At 41.6% G+C, this 20908-nt stretch overlaps 1 protein-coding gene across 5 annotated transcripts in view; it reads left to right on the top strand.

Moving 5' to 3' along the window:
• Positions 1 to 20560, top strand: part of ELP3 (elongator acetyltransferase complex subunit 3) — a 133002-nt gene extending 112442 nt beyond the window's left edge. For 4 of the 5 annotated variants that reach the window (XM_073335612.1, XM_073335613.1, XM_073335614.1 and 1 more), the window contains one exon: positions 19054 to 20560. In XM_073335612.1, the coding sequence (XP_073191713.1) occupies positions 19054 to 19130 (77 nt within the window). In that variant the 3' untranslated portion in view covers positions 19131 to 20560. The remainder of the gene's footprint in view (positions 1 to 19053) is intronic. The other variant, XM_073335615.1, reaches the window with a different exon arrangement.
• The last annotated feature ends 348 nt before the right edge of the window (positions 20561 to 20908 follow it).

The raw sequence follows: 20908 nt of genomic DNA, 5'->3' as shown, positions 1-20908 counted from the left end.
GAAGTGAGCTGTAGCTCACAAAAGCTTATGCTCAAATAAATTTGTTGGTCTCTAAGGTGTGCCACAAGTCCTCCTTTTCTTTTTGTGACCAGTGAGAGTCAAGTCTGTGCTTTAAAATTATTAATGCTTTCATAGAAACACAGGACTTGAAATACAGCAGTTTCATATAGTATTAGTGATGGGAAAAAAATGACCCAAATGTTTTTTTCTCACTCCTTTCAGAATAACTTTTGAAATAAAAGATACATATCCAGTAGATGTTCCAGGCAGGAGTGTTTTTTCCTCCAGAAGCGTTCTGCTGTCATAGCACTAGTACCACCTAATAAATACAGCAAATACTATAATTAATATAAAGCTATTATTTTTAAGGGATCTGTCCCCTCCTGCTTCATGACACGATTAAGCCATTGACTTTACATTCAGGAGATTCTTGTGTTTCCTTTTGAAACATCTGGTACTGGCCACTGTTGGAGACCGGATGTTGGTCCTGTGGACCTCTAGCCTGCTGCCCAGTATGGCAGTCCCTATGTTCCTGCAATCCACTAGTGCCTTTAAGTCTGCGTTAAAGATTCATATGTCCATTAATGCTTCAACCACCATTCCAGAGGATATGCATCCATGCTGATGACGGGTTCTGTTCCGTAACAATCTAAAGCAGAGCAGACCGATGCATGTTCATTTTCATCATCGGAGTCAGATACCACCAGCAGAAGGTTAATTTTTTTTTTATTATTATTATTTTTTTTTAATGGTTCGGATTCTGTAGTTTCCACATCGGAGTGCTGCTCTTTTAAGACTTCTGAAAGCATGCTCCACAGCTCATCCCTCTCAGATTTTGGACAGCACTTCAGTTTCTTAAACCTTGCTTAGGTTGAGGGCTGTAGCTATTTTTAGAAATCTCACATTGGTACCTTCTTTGTGTTTTGTCAAATCTGCAGTAACAATGTTCGTAAATCAAACAACGTGCTGGGTCATCATCCAAGACTGCTATAACATGAAATATATGGCAGAATGCGGGTAAAACAGAGCAGGGGACATACAATTCTCCCCCAAGAAGTTCAATCACAAATTTAATGCATCCGATGAAGTGAGCTGTAGCTCACGAAAGCTTATGCTCAAATAAATTGGTTAGTCTCTCTAAGGTGCCACTAGTACTCCTTTTCTTTTTGCGAATACAGATTAACACAGCTGCTACTCTGAAATTTAATTATCACACTGTTTTTTTAACGAACATCATTAGCATGGAAGCATGTCATCTGGAATGGAGGCATGAAGGGGCATATGAATGTTTAGAATATCTGGCATGTAAATACCTTGCAATGCTGGCTACAAAAGTGCCATGCGAATGCCTGTTCTCACTTTCAGGTGACATTGTAAATAAGAAGCAGGCAGCAGTATCTCCCATAAATGTAAACAAACTTGTTTGTCATAGCGATTGGCTGAACAAGAAGTAGAACTGAGTGGACTTGTAGGCTCTAAAGTTTTACTTTGTTTTCGAGTGTAGTTATGTAACCAAAAAAAATCTACATTTGTAAGTTACACTTTCACGATAGAGATTGGACTACAGTACTTGTATGAGGTGAATTGAAAAATGCTATTTCTTTTTATCATTTTTACAGTGCAAATATTTGTAATAAAAATAATATAAAGTGAGCACTGTGCACTCTGTATTCTGTGTTGTAATAGAAATCAATATATTTGAAAAAGTAAAAAAAAGTCCAAAAATACTTAATAAATCTCAATTGGTATTCTGTTTACCAGTGCAATTAATCAGGATACATTTTTTTAATTGCAGTTAATTTTTTTGAGTTAATCGCTGAGTTAACTGCAATTAATTGACAGCCCGAATTACATCACAAACTTCCAGAACTACATGTACAAAATAATACATGGTTCTAAGACGACTGGTTGGTTTTTCAGATAGCAACCCTAAAATCTAAATTTTCAGAGAAAATCCTTTGTTGCATAGAGGAAATCTCTACCCTGAAATAATCGCTGTTGTGTCTGTCTTTACTCCTCACGTCGAAAGAGTAGAAAGGCATCTGTCATGCAGACAGGATTCATTATGCTTTATCTCTGTGCAGAAGTAGACTGTTCTGCGAGGAATGCAGAGAAGAGATAAAATTCCACTATCGCAAGTGTCCATCTATTAAAATCACATGTGCTGTGAGGCCCTTTAACGAGCATGTTCCCTTTCCCTTTAAAGTGCAGGTGCTGCATTCCCTAGCACCCCATCTTTGGCAGCCTTTTAAAACACTGATGCAGAGGCTGGAGAGCTCTGCAACCACACCCACATCTATTAAATCACACCAATACAGGTAGCCTGCTGAAGGAATTGTTTGATGTGTCCCTGCAGTGAGATTTAAATATAGATTTCCTCATTTCAGTGAAACAGAAGTCTTTTCTCAGTGGTTTGGGGACTGGGGTGCTCTACTGCTCTGTGCTATGAACTAATTAACAGTGCAGCAAGATGATCAGTTTTCCCCCAGACCAGATTTCTATTTGTGTTCTGCCAAGTAGAAAATTAACATGGCCACAGGCCTGGAATGTTATACACCTGAGCACACAGAGGCTGAAGATGGAGGAAAGGAGGGGTGGACTTCTGGATGAGTAGGGATTAGAAACTAATGATGTCAAGTGTTGCTGGCCTACTTCATTAGTCAGTTCATCAGAGAAGTTGAGAAGCAGAAGAATTGAGGAATAACATTTAATGTGGACATAGCCCATGTAACTGCTGATCTCAGCATTCTTTGTTCAACATTAAGCCTCAGAAATCCCTTTGTGAAGTAGGTGAGGGGTATATAGTATAAACTCTTCTGCCTCTCCTCATCTTTGTGTGTGTAAATCACCTGACACAATGGAGTCCTTTTTGAGGCTTCTGTGCAGTACAGTAATAAAAATAAGTGTTTCTCTCAAAACAAGCCTCTCCACCTATGACTTTAACTGGCTCTGCTAGAAGCTGCATCCAGACAGAAAGACTGTTAGATGTGACACACGAAATTCAACAGACTGCAAATAAAACAGAAAAAGTGGGAAAGATTGTAGGGCGGGGGAGGTGCTTCATTATCCCCAATTCTTGTTAATCTGTAGTAGTATTTCCAGATTAACTGTTTTTGCTGCTGACTATTGATGACCCATGAAGTAATAGCTTTCAGTAGGTGCTATAGGACTCCTTTAAGTGGGTTTTTCTTGGTGTACAGGACAGGATGGCCCAGGGCTTCATAATGGATACAGACCCTTTCCACCTCTGTTGCTAATTCAAATCTAGTACCAGATTATTAAAGACCAAAAATCACTACTAATGATTTGGTGGTCTATATTACTTAGAAGATAAGATCCTAAAAGCATGGTCTGTCTTTTTGTTCTATGTTCATACAGAGCCTAGCACTATAATTGGGGCCTCTGACTCCTCCTCCAATATGAATAAATAATGTTGATAACAGTGAATTGGTGATCTCACAGTAGTTCCTAGTGAACAAGATGGCAGTCTCACAAGAAAAGGCTAAATATTGAATGGGCATAGTGACTGACCTACCCACTGATGGTGGTGCCTCTTGGTCAGTATTGAGGCAGGGTTTGGAGGGGCAGGGTATATTCAGCACTGCTGCATGTGCCATACTTGTTTAATGGACAGTGGAGTTCAGTCTCCAAGATTGTCAGTCTGTTCTTTTCATCATCACTAAACTCTCTTAATTTATGTAGAGGGAAACAAAGCTTGAATTCCAAGGCTTCTTTGTTTCAGCTTAAATCCCCAGATTCTCAGTAATACCATGCCAGACGGTGGATGCTTTATCCACCAAGCAGAAAAGAAACTTCAGGACATCATGTTGATCATAGATCTAAAATCTCTTAAACCTTCAGCGTGAGAAATACAGGCCTTAGTACTGTAGCAGAAATGCTGCGGCACTGTTCTCTTCTTGGATTTTCTAATGCCTGTAGGACATAACCTTTTGTTAAATTATGAAAGGCAACTGTTTAAATTTAAAAAATTCAGTGTTTGATTTTGAACTGAGAAAGCACTGTGAGCTTGATTTAGGATCAAAGGTTAACTATCCTCTGGCATTGTCAACACTAAGACCCCAGTTTGCTGTGGTTGCTCCCCTCCCCGCAAAGTTGCTTCTGCCAGCTGGAGATGGACAGGGCTGTGTAGTCATTAATGAAATATTGCCACCACACTAAGAGATGAATGGGATGAAATCTCACCATCTGGAAGCTCCATGGTGGTTCTGAGCTGATTTTTAAATGGCAAATGAGCAAACCTAATGAGTGCATCTACTTTGTGCTAATGACTCTCCAAAAATTGATTGCTGCAGAATTAGCTCATTAATTCTATCATGAGTTTTTACTTCATTGATCCCTGCCCATGCCATTGATTACAATTCTGGTCTTTTGGGTTTATTTGCCTTGTTGATGTAGTGATTCGAAAACCCAAGGATGATGAACTGCTTACATGCAAAAGCCTATGCAACAGTGTTCATTATTAGCTGTGTAGTTTTACCAACACACAGAGATCCCATAATGTTACGGGAGAGGAATAAGAATATACTGTTATACCCCTTAGTTTGCAGTGGGACTTCATAACCCATTTACTACTACTTTGGTATTTGAGGTAGTCTCTTGTTGGTTGCCTCAGCTCAGAGTCCAAGAGGTCATGGAGACTGCATTACCCTCTTAGCCCTGGTCTACACTGTTGGGGGGGATCAATCTAAGTTATGCAACTTCAGCTATGTGAATAACATAGCTGAAGTCGACGTACTTAGATAGACTTACCGTGGTGTCTTCACCATGGTGAGTTGACTGCTGCCGCTCCCCGTTGACTCTGCGTGCGCCTCTCGCGGTGCTGGAGTACAGGAGTTGACGGGAGAGCGTTTGGGGGTCGATTTATCATGTCTAGACTAGACACGATAAATTGATCCCCGCTGGATCGATCGCTGCCCGCCAATCCAGTGGGTAGTGAAGACATACCCTTAGGCCTGGATTTAGTCCTTTCAGAAGGTGGATTTAGGCATATTGGCCAGGGGCATTGTGGGAAAGCTCCCCGTGCTGTACCTGTTCTGTAGATGGAAGGTTTTAATTCATCTCCAGTGCTGGTAATATGGTGCCTTTAATCACCACACAATTAATATAAATTAAAATATTAAAGAACATATCCAGTTCTCAGTTCTAATACCAAAACTAGCTACGTTAAAATAGAGGCATTTTCAAAGCATTTTTTAGAAATACCATTCACACTTATTGCCTCTGTCAGTGGATGGGACTTTTATGGCTTTCTGTGGAAACTTCCATTATATTGGTACTTCTCAGCGGGGTCTCTGATTCAACATTGAACTGAATGAATCTGCGTTCCCATTAGATAGTCTTTTGAAAATCAAGAATGATAAAACTGTACAGTAAAGGTAACATTTTTAAAAGCATCTAAGTCCCATTTTCAAAAGTGCCTGCCCTAAGTTATGTTGGATACGAGGCTCCTAAGTGAGTTAGGTGCTTTTGAAATTTTTACCCAAAATGTGTATATTAAAAAATTGTTTGACAATTTAACTATTAGTTTAGGGACTACTAACCAATTCTTTTCTTAATTTAAGAACTTTACTTAAATAACTTTGAAGCTTTCTGATTTTTTTCAATGAATTTTAAAGTCCCACATTGCCAAAAAGACAGATTCTTTTGATTTTGTTAGCACTATTTCAGATCCTCTCTATGGTTTATCAGTTGTTTACTCTTCTTTGTAATTGGATGTTAGTGATTGAGAATCTTTTATGTCACACTTGCATTTTCCATAATAAAACTAAAACAACCACAACATTGTGAAAAGTGTAAGTTCCAAACCAGACGATCCCATCAGTGTGTTCACAGCTCATGCTGCAATTTTATTTAATCAATCATTTTGCCAGTAGGACATATTTTTAGATTAGTTTTCAGTACCCAAGACAACAGTGTCAAGGTGGCTGTTCCCTCATGTTTCCTTTTGCTGTGTTTGGCAAGATGGTCTCTTGGGGTCAAATTGAAACTGTCAGTTACAGTTCTGTAACTGATGTGCATGCATTTGTAGCTGCTTCCATGTGTCATGTGGCAAAGCACAAAGAGTTGGAAATCATGCAGAGCTATGTTAGGGCAGGAAACTTCATGACTGCATCTCTCAGAGATTCTGAGTTTGGCTTGAGAGCCTTCCCTGTTTAATCCACTAGTTATTTACACCACTTGATCCTGACCAACTGTGGCTATCTGAAGTAGACAGGCACAATGAAATGAGGCTGGTTAGTTTTATCTTGCTGAATGGGAACAAACTAATTTTTTTTTTTTGGCAATACTTTCACAATAAAAACCAAAATTCTCTGAAGCATCTGGTACTAGCCACTGCCAGAGACAGGATACAGGACTAAATAGGAATAGCCATAGCAGATCAATGATCCATGTTCCCAATACTGATGTGTTCTTAGGGTCAGATCTTCCAAATCTTGCTCATTGAAGTAGTTCTGGTGACTTCATTGACTCCAGTAACATTATTTGTATAAGTAAAGGCTAATCCTAAACAAGAATTTTAGAATTACACATAGTTACATAACATAGTTTTGGGGAAATTGCCAAGAGTTCACTGTTAAATTTATGCTTTATTTTGATCTGAAGTACTGCATTAAATACCATGGTTTTGAATGGTATTTCGTTGAAATTGGTTTTTCTGAACTCAGTAAAGTTTCTTCTCAGAGATCTTGCTGAAGGTAAGATGGAGGAGTATCAAATCTCATATTGTTTTCTTTAGGTAACAGCAAAACTCTTGAAAGACACTGCTGCGTTTGCTGATTTTTCTTTACCAATCGTGTGACCCAAAAGATCCCCTATGGCTTAAAAGAAATTTTAAAATATTAAGTTTCAGAGTAACAGCCGTGTATTCGCAAAAAAGAAAAGGAGTACTCGTGGCACCTTAGAGACTAACCAATTTATTTGAGCATAAGCTTTCGTGAGCTACAGCTCACTTCATCGGATGCATGCATGCATCCAATGAAGTGAGCTGTAGCTCACGAAAGCTTATGCTCAGATAAATTGGTTAGTCTCTAAGGTGCTACAAGTACTCCTTTTCTTTTTTTAAAATATTAAGTGTCTTGTCTGTAAGTGACTGGATTGGAATGTTTTTAATACATTCTGGTTGTGTAAATCCATTGACTCTAAGCTGGAGCCAGATGTCACCGATGGGGAAAGAGCTGGGGCTCTCACTTGGAGTTCGTACTTCCTTCCATTTCTTCCCTTTAATACTTCAGTATTTGTATCTTAAATAAATAATATTATGGTTTTCCTAGTCGCAATAGCGGGTTCCAAATCTTCTAGCCAGTTCTTTCTACCTCGCCCTGTGGTATCTAAACTTCATTGATTTCAGCTGGACTTGCACACATGAATAAGGGAGTAAATTTGGATTCCTTCTGTGCCTTTCCCGACCATCAAAGTGGCAGTGCAGCAAAGGCGTACAATAGAACCTCAAAATTACGAACACCAGAATTACAGACTGACTGGTCAACTGGACACCATGTGAAACCAGAAATAACCAATCAGGCAGCAGCAAAGACCCCCCCCCCCCAAAAAAAAAGTAAATACTGTACTGTGCCAGTATCTTAAAGGTGGGCACATTTGGATTGTCTGTCCCCACACCCACCCTTCTCACACCGGGCAGCCACTTACAACAAGGCAGCCAGAGCCAGTAGAGCAGGAGCAGCAGTGCTGGGGTCTGCCTTGCTTTTTTCTCTTTCCTCCCCCCCTTCCCCCCCCCCCAGCAGGATGCGCTGCCTTTACCCCTTCTCCCCCAGCCGGGAGAGGGATGCACTGTTTTTTAGCCCCCTCTCCCGGGAGGGGAGCACACTGTTTATAGACACACACTCACTCACTCACTCACTCACTCACCCCTCCCTGCTGGAAGGCAGACAAGCTTGCAGACTCATGCCAGTGCTGAATAGGGAGCTCAGCTGCTGCTGAAACCTGGCCTAGAGTGTCAGCTGCTGGATCAGGGGCCCAAACTGTGTTTTGTTCAGATTTATGAACATTTTGTTCAGAGTTATGAACATTTCAGAGTTACAGACAACCTCTATTCCCAAGATGTCCATAACTCTGATGTTCTACTGTATACTCCACCCTTTTGGGGAGAGATGCCATTGTTGCTTAGCAGTTGTATCTGCAGTGAATGAAAGAACATCCTTGAGTGGTACTGAAGGAAGCAGCCCCATCTGGTCCTCTTTGGGCTGGAACGATTGGAGCTGTGTTGCTGACTTCAGGTGAAACTTTTGGCTTTTGGCAGAGCCATGTAACTTTTTTTCCTATTCCTTCCTTTAAGACCTCTGTACACTAACCAAAGAAATTGTTTTAGTATCTTTATAACCAGATCATGTTTGAGTAATGTTCTGTGTCGAACTCAGAACTTAGAGGAAAGTTCTTACAATTTGCCTGGCTGCTTTATGCTTCTGGCAACATACTGTGCAATCCTAAAAGAAAGTCATTTTTCCTGCAGAGCCTCTGAGAGTAGGTTTTGCCATAATTAGAATTGCACTTGGCACATTGTTTAAATCCATTAATCTGGGAATTTCATTCTATATACATAAGCTGATTTTTACTATATCATATTGCATGTTCCACTGAATGCATTTAAGTAAGCTTGGAAGAAATAGGTTTTTATCAGTAAATGTCGGTTAATGCTGAATTCACTGTACACACACAAGCTTACAAAAAATATTTCTACCTGTGATAATAAAAATCTACAGATAGGCAAAGTAAGAAAAATTCAGCTTGAGAACTTTTAGAGGTTGATTTAAGGATATTTACTTTTTATGTTTTAACGTGTGATGTTGACAGTTTGTGTTTTAACAGTTAAAAAACTTTAATTCTTTGAATCCCAGCATCTACTGTCATGAAATAATTATTGACTGATGCTCCCCTTTTCCCCCGCTATTGGCTAATACGCCCCATAATTTCCCACAACTGTGAAAAAGTAAACTGATAAAAATTGAGGAAAAAAATCCTTAAAACCCAAAATTTTGCACAATTGTGAAAATTTAAATTGACAACAATTGGAAAAAATTCTTAAGAATGTTAACATTATCTGTCAAAATCTTTAATAATGTTTAAATTATCTTATTTTCTCTTAATCTGTTGACTAGTGAGCAGTGATTAAAGATTCTTTTGAGATGCTGCATTTGTATATTCCTATGTGGTAGGATTGAGTCAGAAGAGTATATTTAATTTTTGTGCTGAAAAGGGCATTGAGCATGTGCATAATCAAACCTGATTTTCACCCAGTTTAGGTACAATTCAGATTCCTTCCTGTTTTTCTAATCTGCTAGTGAGGTATCGTTCAGGATTTCCCTCACCTTTTATTCTGTTCACTCTTGGTATTTATACTGCACCATTGTACCCGACCCCATATAAAAATTTACTTAACTCTGACAGATAGTTAACCTTAGGTCCTTTTCTCCCCTTATCACAGACAAGCAGATGGGTTTTTACTATAGGTTTCAGAGTAGCAGCTGTGTTAGTCTGTATTCGCAAAAAGAAAAGGAGTACTTGTGGCACCTTAGAGACTAACCAATTTATTTGAGCATAAGCTTTCGTGAGCTACAGCTCACTTCATCGGCTGCATATTGTGGATCTTCTGTATTTTCCACAGTATGCATCCGATGAAGTGAGCTGTAGCTCACGAAAGCTTATGCTCAAATAAATTGGTTAGTCTCTAAGGTGCCACAAGTCCTCCTTTTCTTTTTAGGAGTTAACAAGAACATCTGAGGAACAGTGGGGGGGGGGGCGGGGGAGGAATAGTTTCACTTAGTATAATGACTCAACCACTCCCAGTCTCTATTCAAGCCTAAGTTAATTGTATCCAATTTGCAAATTAATTCCAATTCAGCAGTCTCTCGTTGGAGTCTGTTTTCGAAGTTTTTTTCTTGAAGGTTAGTCACTTTGAGATCATAAATCGAGTGACCAGATATAAATCGAATAAATCGAGTGACCAGAGAGATTGAAGTGTTCTCCGACTGGTTTATGAATGTTATAATTCTTGACATCTGATTTGTGTCCCTTTATTCTTTTACGTAGAGACTGTCCAGTTTGACCAATGTACATGGCAGAGGGGCATTGCTGGCACATGATGGCATAGATCACATTGGTAGATGTGCAGGTGAATGAGCCTATGATAGTGTGGCTGATGTGATTAGGCCCTATGATGGTGTCACCTGAATAGATATGTGGGCACAGTTGGCAACGGGCTTTGTTGCAAGGATAAGTTCCTGGGTTAGTGGTTCTGTTGTGTGGTGTGTGGTTGCTGGTGAGTATTTGCTTCAGGTTGGGGGGCTGTCTGTAGGTAAGGACTGGCCTGTCTCCCAAGATTTGTGAGAGTGATGGGTCGTCCTTCAGGATAGGTTGTAGATCCTTGATAATGCGTTGGAGAGGTTTTAGTTGGGGGCTGAAGGTGATGGCTCTGTTATTTTCTTTGTTGGGCCTGTCCTGTAGTAGGTGACTTCTGGGTACTCTTCTGGCTCTGTCAGTCTGTTTCTTCACTTCCGCAGGTGGGTATCGTAGTTGTAAGAATGCTTGTTAGAGATCTTGTAGGTGTTTGTCTCTGTCTGAGAGGTGGGAGCAAATGCGGTTGTATCGTAGAGCTTGGCTGTAGACAATGGATTGTGTGGTGTGGTCTGGGTGAAAGCTGGAGGCATGTGGGTAGGAATAGCGGACAGTAGGTTTCCGGTATAGGGTGGTGTTTATGTGACCATCGCTTATTAGCACTGTAGTGTCCAGGAAGTGGATCTCTTGTGTGGACTGGTCCAGGCTGAGGTTGATGGTGGGATGGAAATTGTTCAAATCATGGTGGAATTCCTCAAGGGCTTCTTTTCCATGGGTCCAGATGATGATGATGTCCTCAATGTAGCGCAAGTAGAGTAGGGGCATTAGGGGACGAGAGCTGAGGAAGCGTTGTTCTAAGTCAGACATAAAAATGTTGGCATACTGTGGGGCCATGCGACTACCCATAGCAGTGCCGCTGATTTGAAGGTATACATTGTCCCCAAATGTGAAATAGTTATGGGTGAGGACAAAGTCACAAAGTTCAGCCACCAGGTTTGCTGTGACATTATCGGGGATACAGTTCCTAATAGCTTGTAGTCCATCTTTGTGTGGAATGTTGGTGTAGAGGGCTTCTACATCCATAGTGGCCAGGATGGTGTTTTCAGGAAGATCACGGATGGATTGTAGTTTCCTCAGGAAGTCAGTGGTGGTCTCGAAGATAGCTGGGAGTGCTGGTAGTGTAGGGCCTGAGGAGGGAGTCTACATAGCCAGACAATCCTGCTGTCAGGGTGCCAATGCCTGAGATGATGGGGCGTCCAGGATTTCCAGGTTTATGGATCTTGGGTAGCAGATAGAATACCCCAGGTCCAAGGAGAGACTGCTGAATTGGAATTAATTTGCAAATTGGATACAATTAACTTAGGCTTGAATAGAGACTGGGAGTGGTTGAGTCATTATACTAAGTGAAACTATCCTCCTCCCCCCCCCTGCCCCCCACGTTCTTGTTAACTCCTGGAAATGGCCCACCTTGATTATCACTTCTAAAGGTTTTCTCTCCCCGCCCCACTCTCCTGCTGGTAATAGCTCATCTTAAGTGATCACTCTCCTTACAATGTATATTTTTTCATGGTTTTTTTCATGGTCTGTGTGTATATATAAAATCTCATCACTGTACTTTCCACTTTATGCATCCGATGAAGTGAGCTGTAGCTCACGCAAGCTTATGCTCAAATAAATTGGTTGGTTTTTACTATAGAAATGCTGGGATAAAAAGTTGGATCTTACATTTGTCCTGAGTTCACTGAGAGTCATGATCATTCTGACTTCCTGTGGGAGAACAACTGAAGACCCCATTAAATTCACTAGAGACCTTGCCAAGTAGACTTAATTTACCTGGAAGCACTTAGATGAAAGTACTAAACTGATGGATACTCCAGAAAACACTAAGATAGGATAGAATTATGTAGTCACAGGTCACCTGACAAGAAAATTCTGTCCCCTTTCTCTACAAGTCCTCTCTCTTCTAGCATAGGTGACATTCCTGATGAGCCCAGGAGAAACAGTGAGAGATCCCAGTCCCATTCCATTAAGGACCTTAAATGTAACTCCTTATTCAATGTAGTGTAGAGATGGGATCACAGCGGTGATGTGTTTACACTGATCTGTGTTTAACAGGCAGGCTGCCACATGCCATGCCTGGTGGAGATTTTTAGCATCAGTGTTTTCATTCCCAGTTAGTGTTCCAACCGTGTTGCGCAGGGCGTTTGGTTTTATGGACTGTGCTGTTCAGAGCAACTATGGTCTCTGGGTTAATACAGGTGCTTCAGTCTAAACTCTCCAAGCAAACCTGAGGCAGGATTTTTCAGCCACGCGGAGCAGGGCTTGGTTTAAAGCCAAGTCTTGTGAATAATTCAAGCACTTTCAAGGAAATTTTTATGTTTGCTACTTTAAAAACCCCAATTAACTGTGTTCATTTTTAAAAAATCTCCTCAATCCAGTGTGTGTGAGACTCTTACCCCATTATTGATGGATGATTCTGGACTATGTCTATCCTCTTCATCAGAATATAGATGCATTGTTTGGTGCGATGGGAATGTTGGGCTTTATCTGGGTAGCTTCACCTAGCTTCACTAGGAGGGTGGTGATGCACTGGAATGCGTTACGTAGGGAGGTGGTGGAATCTCCTTCCTTAGAGGTTTTTAAGGTCAGGCTTGACAAAGCCCTGGCTGGGATGATTTATTTGGGGATTGGTCCTGCTTTGAGCAGGGAGTTGGACTAGATGACCTCCTGAGGTCCCTTCCAACCCTGATATTCTATGAAAAAGGCCCATCAGCTGGCTGGGTGGAAACTGTGTTGTAGATTTATATGTGCAGCAGTGAGTAGTAAAGAGAAGAGTCACATCACCAAGATCTTTACACCAGACGTACCTTGTAAAAATGTATTGTAGACACACTAAGTGTCCCATTGTGATATATAACCAAGTTATCTGTGAGTAGTTGGAACTGTGTATTGTTTCGTTAGTTGCCGCTTTGATTTCTCTTGGCACTGTGCACTCACTATCCTTTTCTTGACCAGGAGGATGGTAATATAACCCTGTTAGTTTATTTGTATTCTCATGACTTGGGATTTGTATCCATATAGATTCTCCTATATGGTCCTTTTTCATTATGAAATTTTTCATTAGATACTACGAAAACTTGCATGTATAGTGCTATTCCCCTGTGTCTATGACCTTTTCTTCCTGTATAATTTTTAGGCAGTTTAGTGTTCCATTCATCTATTTTTCCACCATGTTTCAGTAATGCATATTATGTTAAGCTTGTCTTCTGTTGCCAGGGATTCCAATTTACCTGCATTTACTTACAAGCTTTTCCCATTGGTGTAGAGACGCACATTCTTGTTTTTCATAGTGTACCTATTTTTATTTAACTCCTTGGTTAGACACCCTGTAACTTTTCCAAAGGGGCACATTTTTCTGACCTATATTTCATCAGTCACAGATACCTTTGTATTACTAAAAAAGAAAAGGAGTACTTGTGGCGCCTTAGAGACTAACAAATTTATTTGAGCATAAGCTTTCGTGAGCTACAGCTCACTTCATCGGATGCTCACGAAAGCTTTTTTTTTAATGTTATAGTTCTTGACATCTGATTTGTGTCCATTTATTCTTTTACGTAGAGACTGTCCAGTTTGACCAATGTACATGGCAGAGGGGCATTGCTGGCATATGATGGCATAGATCACATTGGTAGATGTGCAGGTGAACGAGCCTCTGATAGTGTGGCTGATGTGATTAGGCCCTATGATGGTGTCCCCTGAATAGATATGTGGACACAGTTTGCAACAGGCTTTGTTGCAAGGATAGGTTCCTGGGTTAGTGGTTCTGTTGTGTGGTGTGTGGTTGCTGGTGAGTATTTGCTTCAGGTGAGGAGGCTGGTCAAAAACCAGTCGGAGGACACTTCAATCTCTTTGGTTACTCGATTACAGACCGAAAAGTTGCAATTCTTCAATAAAAAAACTTCAAAAACAGACTCCAATGAGAGACTCCTGAATTGGAATTAATTTGCAAACTGGATACAATTAACTTAGGCTTGAATAAAGACTGGGAGTGGATGTGTCATTACACAAGTAAAACTATTTTCCCATGTTTACACACACACACACACAAAACACTGTTCCTCACACGGTTCTTGTCAACTGCTGGAAATGGCCCACCTTGATTATCACTACAAAAGGTTTTTTTTCCCCCCAGCTCTCCTGCTGGTAATAGCTCACCTTACCTGATCACTCTTGTTACAGTGTGTATGGTAACACCCATTGTTTCATGTTCTCTGTGTATATAAATCTCCCCACTGTATTTTCCACTGCATGCATCCGATGAGGTGAGCTGTAGCTCACGAAAGCTTATGCTCAAATAAATTTGTTAGTCTCTAAGGTGCCACAAGTACTCCTTTTCTTCTAGTGGGCATAGTTGTCTGACTGGTGTGTTCCTCAGCACCTCTCTGCTTTCCCCCAGTTCTTCGCTTAAGTAATTCTACGTAAACTTGTTAAGTTTCTGTGTCAGCAGTCCATTCTGCTTTGGTTGAGATGCAGTCCATCTCTTGTGTATAGGCTCTCCCTTCTCCATAAAGTTCCCTAGTGCTTAATACATTTAAATCTTTTTCTTTGCACCATTTTCTCATCCATGAATTGAAGCCTTGGCGTTCCTCTCTATAGTTGGACCTGTGTGTGGAACTGGAAGCTATCAGAGAAAGCTACTGTAAAGACCTTGGGAAAAGGCCTTTTTCCTAATAATGTACATCTGCCTTCCATACTTACCATAAAACATTAATCCGAGCTCCTTCCTGAGATGACTAGTTCTAAGGCTTCCTTTCCTTCCTATAGATTTTTGTTTTAGAAACATGCATGAGACCCTGCCTGGTCTGGCTGCCAAGGTAAGTCAGCAAAATAGTTCTGCATCTCCACACAGGGTCCTAAAGCTTAACAATTGGTTACAGTGGGAATGAGCGGGATTCTCACACCTCCCACTTCTTGTTCCTGAGCCAGTTCAGAAAAGTGTCTGTTGTTGAAGGATGTGACTGTGAAATAAATTGTTGGCTTTGAATTTTGAATAAAAGACCTCAGAAGGGATTCAGACTGTGATTCCTCAAATGGCGGTGTCACGTCTTCCTGTCTTCCTCTGGGGTATGTGGCTAGCCAAGCTGCAAGATCATTCTTGTTAATGATTTGAACCTATTGTCGTCAAATGAGGAAGAGAAAAGGAGTACTTGTGGCACCTTAGAGACTAACCAATTTATTTGAGCATGAGCTTTCGTGAGCTACAGCTCACTTCATCGGATGCATACCGTGGAAACTGCAGCAGACTTTATATACACACAGAGATCATAAAACAATATGTCTGTAGGCAAGGACTGGCCTGTCTCCCAAGATTTGTGAGAGTGTTGGGTCATCCTTCAGGATAGGTTGTAGATCCTTAATAATGCGTTGGAGGGGTTTTAGTTGGGGGCTGAACGTGACGGCTAGTGGCGTACTTGAGAGACAGGCCAGTCCTTGCCTACAGACAGCCCCGCAACCTGAAGCAAATACTCACCAACAACCACATACCACACAACAGAACCACTAGCCCAGGAACCTATCCTTGCAACAAAGCCCGTTGCCAACTGTGCCCACATATCTATTCAGGGGACACCATCACAGGGCCTAATAACATCAGCCACACTATCAGAGGCTCGTTCACCTGCACATCCACCAATGTGATCTATGCCATCATGTGCCAGCAATGCCCCTCTGCCATGTACATTGGTCAAACTGGACAGTCTCTACGTAAAAGAATAAATGGACACAAATCAGATGTCAAGAATTATAACATTCATAAACCAGTCGGAGAACACTTCAATCTCTCTAGTCACGCAATCACCGACATGAAGGTCACTATCTTACAACAAAAAAAACTTCAAATCCAGACTCCAGTGAGAAACTGCTGAATTGGAATTCATTTGCAAATTGGATACTATTAATTTAGGCTTAAATAGAGACTGGGAGTGGCTAAGTCATTATGGAAGGTAGCCTATTTCCCCTTGCTTTTTCCTACCACCACCCCCCCCCCCCCGACGTTCTGGTTAAAGTTGGATTTAAACTTGGAGAGTGGTCAGTTTGGATGAGCTATTGCCAGCAGGAGAGTGAGGTTTTGTGTGTGTGTGTGTGTGTGTGTGTGTGTGTTCCCCGGGGGGGCGGGCTGAGAAAGCCTGGATCTGTGCTGGAAATGACCCACCTTGATTACCATGCACATTGTAGGGAGAGTGGTCACTTTGGATGAGCTATTACCAGCAGGAGAGTGAGTTTGTGTGTGTGGTTTTTGGAGTGGGGTGAGGGGGTGAAAGAACCTGGATTTGTGCAGGAAATGGCCCACCTTGATTATCATACACATTGTGAAGAGAGTGGTCACTTTGGATGGGCTATTACCAGCAGGAGAGTGAGTTTGTGTGTGGGGGGGGGGGGGGTGGAGGGTGAGAAAACTTGGATTTGTGCTGGAAATGGCCCAACTTAATGATCACTTTAGATAAGCTATTACCACCAGGAGAGTGAGTTTGTGTGTGTATGGGGGTGGGAGGGTGAGAAAACCTGGATTTGTGCTGGAAATGGCCCACCTTGATTATCATGCACATTGTAGGGAGAGTGGTCACTTTTGATAAGCTATTACCAGCAGGACAGTGGGGTGGGAGGGGGTATTGTTTCATGGTCTCTGTGTGTATATAATGTCTACTGCAGTTTCCACGGTATGCATCCGATGAAGTGAGCTGTAGCTCACGAAAGCTCATGCTCAAATAAATTGGTTAGTCTCTAAGGTGCCACAAGTACTCCTTTTCTTTTTGCAAAGACAGACTAACACGGCTGTTACTCTGAAACCTGGTTAATTCTCTGTTAATTTGGAAATTCTAGGCCTATTGCAGGAGTTGGTGAGTGAGGTTTTGAGGCCTGTGATGTGCAGGAGGTCAGACTAGAGGATCATGGTAGTCCCTTCTAGCTTCAATGAGTCTGTAACCCTATCATTTTGGATCTGACTCTCAGCAAAGAGGCAGCAGCACCCACCCTTAGAGCCTCTCCCTGGGAAAAGGTTTCAGAGCAGCAGCCATGTTAGTCTGTATTCACAAAAAGAAAAGGAGTACTTGTGGCACCTTGGAGACTAACAAATTTATTTGAGCATCTGAAAATCCCTGTTGCTCAGAGTGTGGAAGTTTGTCTGCAAGATATTTTTCTTCTATTATCTCTTCTTCAGCTTCCCTACCTGTAAAATGGTGGTGATACCTACTTCACCAGAGGTATTAGCATCTTTGCAGTGCTTTGCGAACATCCAACTCTGTAGAGATGCTAAGTATTTAAGTAGTTTGGTAACAATACTAAAAATAAAGTCCAAGGAAAATGCTTTTACATGAACATCCCAAAGAATTAACATGGCTGAAGGCAAACTTATTGTGAATGTTGTGCATGTCGGAACAGACGGGTTGATAACTGGGTTGATTAAGTCTCTAAGTAGTAATGTGGTTAATTCCTGGATGGGGAAAGAGCCAGTTCCTAAGTGCCACATTTTCCAGGAACCGACTGGAGGGACAAGAAGTTTAAGGGTTTCTTTCTTTAAGCAATGCCAGGTATTTTCTGGGTCCGTCAGCCAGCCTGACTACCAGCGATTCTATAATGCTCTGAGAAGGGTTTGTCTGTCTGTTTGTCCTCCTTTGTCCCTCATTCGATAACTAATGCCTGCATCTGTGTATAATTAGAGATAAGGTGGGGGCAGCTGTTATTACTCTCTCCTGTAATGCTGTCCCTCTGCTGGATGTTGTTGAAAACCAGTGTTCTTCTAGGGCATTGGGTTTATCTTGGAGTTGGTCATCACAGGATCTAATTAAGGAAGAAAAGAGGGAGAAGAGCCTGTTTAACAACAATGGCATTCTAAAGCCTCCCCTTTAATGAGGAAATTGAATCTGTGACTGCAGAGCCCACGTGTACATTTAAAGTGGATCCAAGCATATTTCTGTGAGTGAAGACAGACCTTGCTGGGTTTCAGAGCTCTTCAGCTGTCTGTAATGATGTCTGCAGCTGCACCTCTGCCTCTCAAGAGCTTGTCTTTGCTTTGTGTTAAGAGCTATACTTAGGATAAGTTTGATACTTAGGAACATTAAATGGTTATTCTAATTGTAGCCCTCCATCACTGCTCACAATCATCCCTCTTCACAGGAGGAAGGGTAGATGTGTTGCTCAGTTCAGCTGTTTTACCAAGTTCCTATACCCCTGTCCCCAAAAGCAGAGCACAATCTTTCCAGAGTGCTAATGACTAACTACCCACAGCCCATACATGGTGGCACCATGGAAGGCCCAGTGGCTAGGATTTACCCCAAGGAATTTAGGTACCTGACTCCCATTCATTTTGACTTTCTGTGAGTTGGGCACTTTTTTCTCTCAAGTCCCTTTGAAAATGCTAATCGCTGTGCCTTAGCATCAAGTTGTAAGAGAGTAGGTGAGCTTGCTCTAGTAAACTATCCACCTGTCTGGTTTATAAATTAACCCTAAAGAAACTTGGTCATCCCCAGGCAGAGGTTGCCTGGAGACTAGCTAAGTTCCAAAGATTTTGTGAGGCATTATGCAGGGGAGGAGACAGGGATTCTGGCCACTATGCTGGGACTGCAGGCTGGTGAAGGTTTCCACATAGTATGCCTGCTTCCTTCTTGCTGTCCCAGCCTAGCATAACACAGCTGGGGGGCGGGTCACTTAACTGAGGGTCAGACGTAGTCCTCCCCCAGCAGTGATATGCACACCAGGTTGCTCTGCAGTTTATCTGAAACCTCATTGTTCAAATGTCTCCAGAACCCTTCAGAAAAACAGGACTGTACTGTGTAGCTTTGCTGGACTCTCCTCTGTTACAAATCTTACCTGTGAAAATCACTTGTCTGCATATCTCTGTTTTCCAGGGCCTGATCTCTTGCCATCCATCACCGCACTGATGAGTTTTGCCCCTCTATTTTGTTGCAGGAGTTGGCACCAGGAATTATTACAGGAAGATTGGCTATGAGCTGGAAGGGCCATATATGGTGAAAAAGCTGGACTGATGCCCTAAACAAGAGGCACTGGAACCCCATCTTCATACCAGATGTGCTCCTGGGAGCAGGGCAGAGATGATGCTGACTAACCCTGGCAAGAAAGCTCGGGGGGAAGGAATGCAAGCTTAAAACAGAGGTCTGCTTGTTGCTAAGTATTTGTTATGCTGGAGTCCCCAGCCATAAATTGAAATCTCTACTGGGAGGGGCCCGATATTATTCTCCTGAGAGACCATCCATCGTTCCTTGCAGTGGGGATCTCATGAGAGAGCCACACATCTTATTAGCTGACGTAATACTCCTGGAGTTGGTGCAGTAGTGCATTGAAACGAGCAGAGTTGTGCTGTTTTGCTGATTGAAGGTTCTCGTTTTAGGGGACCCAGTTGAACATCTGGCTCACGTTCTATCCGCATTTCCATTATGATGTCACTAGCATCATTTTTAAAACGTAGGCATGGAAAGCTTGCAGTCAGTTGAAACTGGGCTTGCAAGTTACTCGGGAAGCACAAATATTGTATTATTATATTATGCGTCTATTTTTAAATTGGGCTGGCTATCTTCTCTCCATACCAAGTAACAAGGTTTAACTATTTTCGGGTAGGTGTGTGTGGTGGGGGCAGAGTGGTTTGCAAACATTTTGGATATTGTCAAGGTTTTGAGATTCACATTTTGACCAACTCTGCACTAGGGCAGAGTCTTAATTTTGGATCACTCCAGCAATGAGAGATTTTAAGAAAAGTCTTTTTAGAAGAGTCAGTATAAGTGTCCGATGTGAGACCAAGCTACAAACTTCTGTGTGTAAAGGCTGTGTGTTCAGCCCATTCCCCTATATTGGGGAATCCTGGGGTACAGTAGGTTTATAAGTGCTCTTTGTGCTGCAATATTTGAGCACTCAGAAGTATATTTTTTAAAAGCATTATGCTAGATTTTAGCTGCTTGACTCATGAAAGTCAATGGGAGCCATGCAGCAAAAATTGAATGGAATGCATTAGAATGTGTGTCTGCATGATAGGAGAGAAGCAGCTTGAACTCTTTTATAGTCTTTTGACCTGAAATGGGGTTGAAATAAAGGGAAGCCATGTGAACCGAGTTCAGCATTTTACACATGCTACTCTTATAAATGAATCCGCCACAAGTCTTCTGGAAACTTCACATGTAATAGCTGCTCATAGACACATGTGATTAACTTGAAGAGAGTTCCTGCAGTTGTGTTTCAATGCTGTTCATTAACTATGACTGCCACCAGGATCTATTGCTGCTTCAGAACATTGGCTTCTGGGGTCATGGGCTAAGAGCTGCTCTGACGTCTACTGACGCACACCTAACCAAGGAAGGGGAGAAATATGGGCAGGCGGTAGACATGCATTCTTTCTGGAGAGAATCTTTTAATAGAATTGTGTAAAGAATAGCTGACAATAAACTTTATATTATTGAAGTGTGAACTTCTTAAAGGTGTCCTGTTTTTTAAGGCTTTAGCGACTAAAATGCATCCAGACCAGTTTAACTCAGAGGTAGGAAAATTCCATGCCATTTTTGCTTTCTAATGGTATATACGGTCATCCTGCTTTTCAAATAAGAAAAGGGGGTGGGGGTCTGTGGCAAGGGGATTTGTGCTTGGTTTTTTTACAAGTCTTTTCCATCTTGCAAGACTCTGTGGTAACTGAAGAACTGGTAGAATTCTGACATAAATACAGATGAAATCAAACCTGATTTATTGAAGGAGGATGATTTTTATTCAGAACGTTTAAAATTCTCTTAGAGGGATAGTTTGTTTTATTATCACCTGTTTA

This window comes from Lepidochelys kempii, chromosome 3, assembly GCF_965140265.1.
Source record: "Lepidochelys kempii isolate rLepKem1 chromosome 3, rLepKem1.hap2, whole genome shotgun sequence".
Taxonomy (NCBI): domain Eukaryota; kingdom Metazoa; phylum Chordata; order Testudines; family Cheloniidae; genus Lepidochelys; species Lepidochelys kempii.
This window is presented reverse-complemented; position numbering and strand designations above follow the sequence as displayed.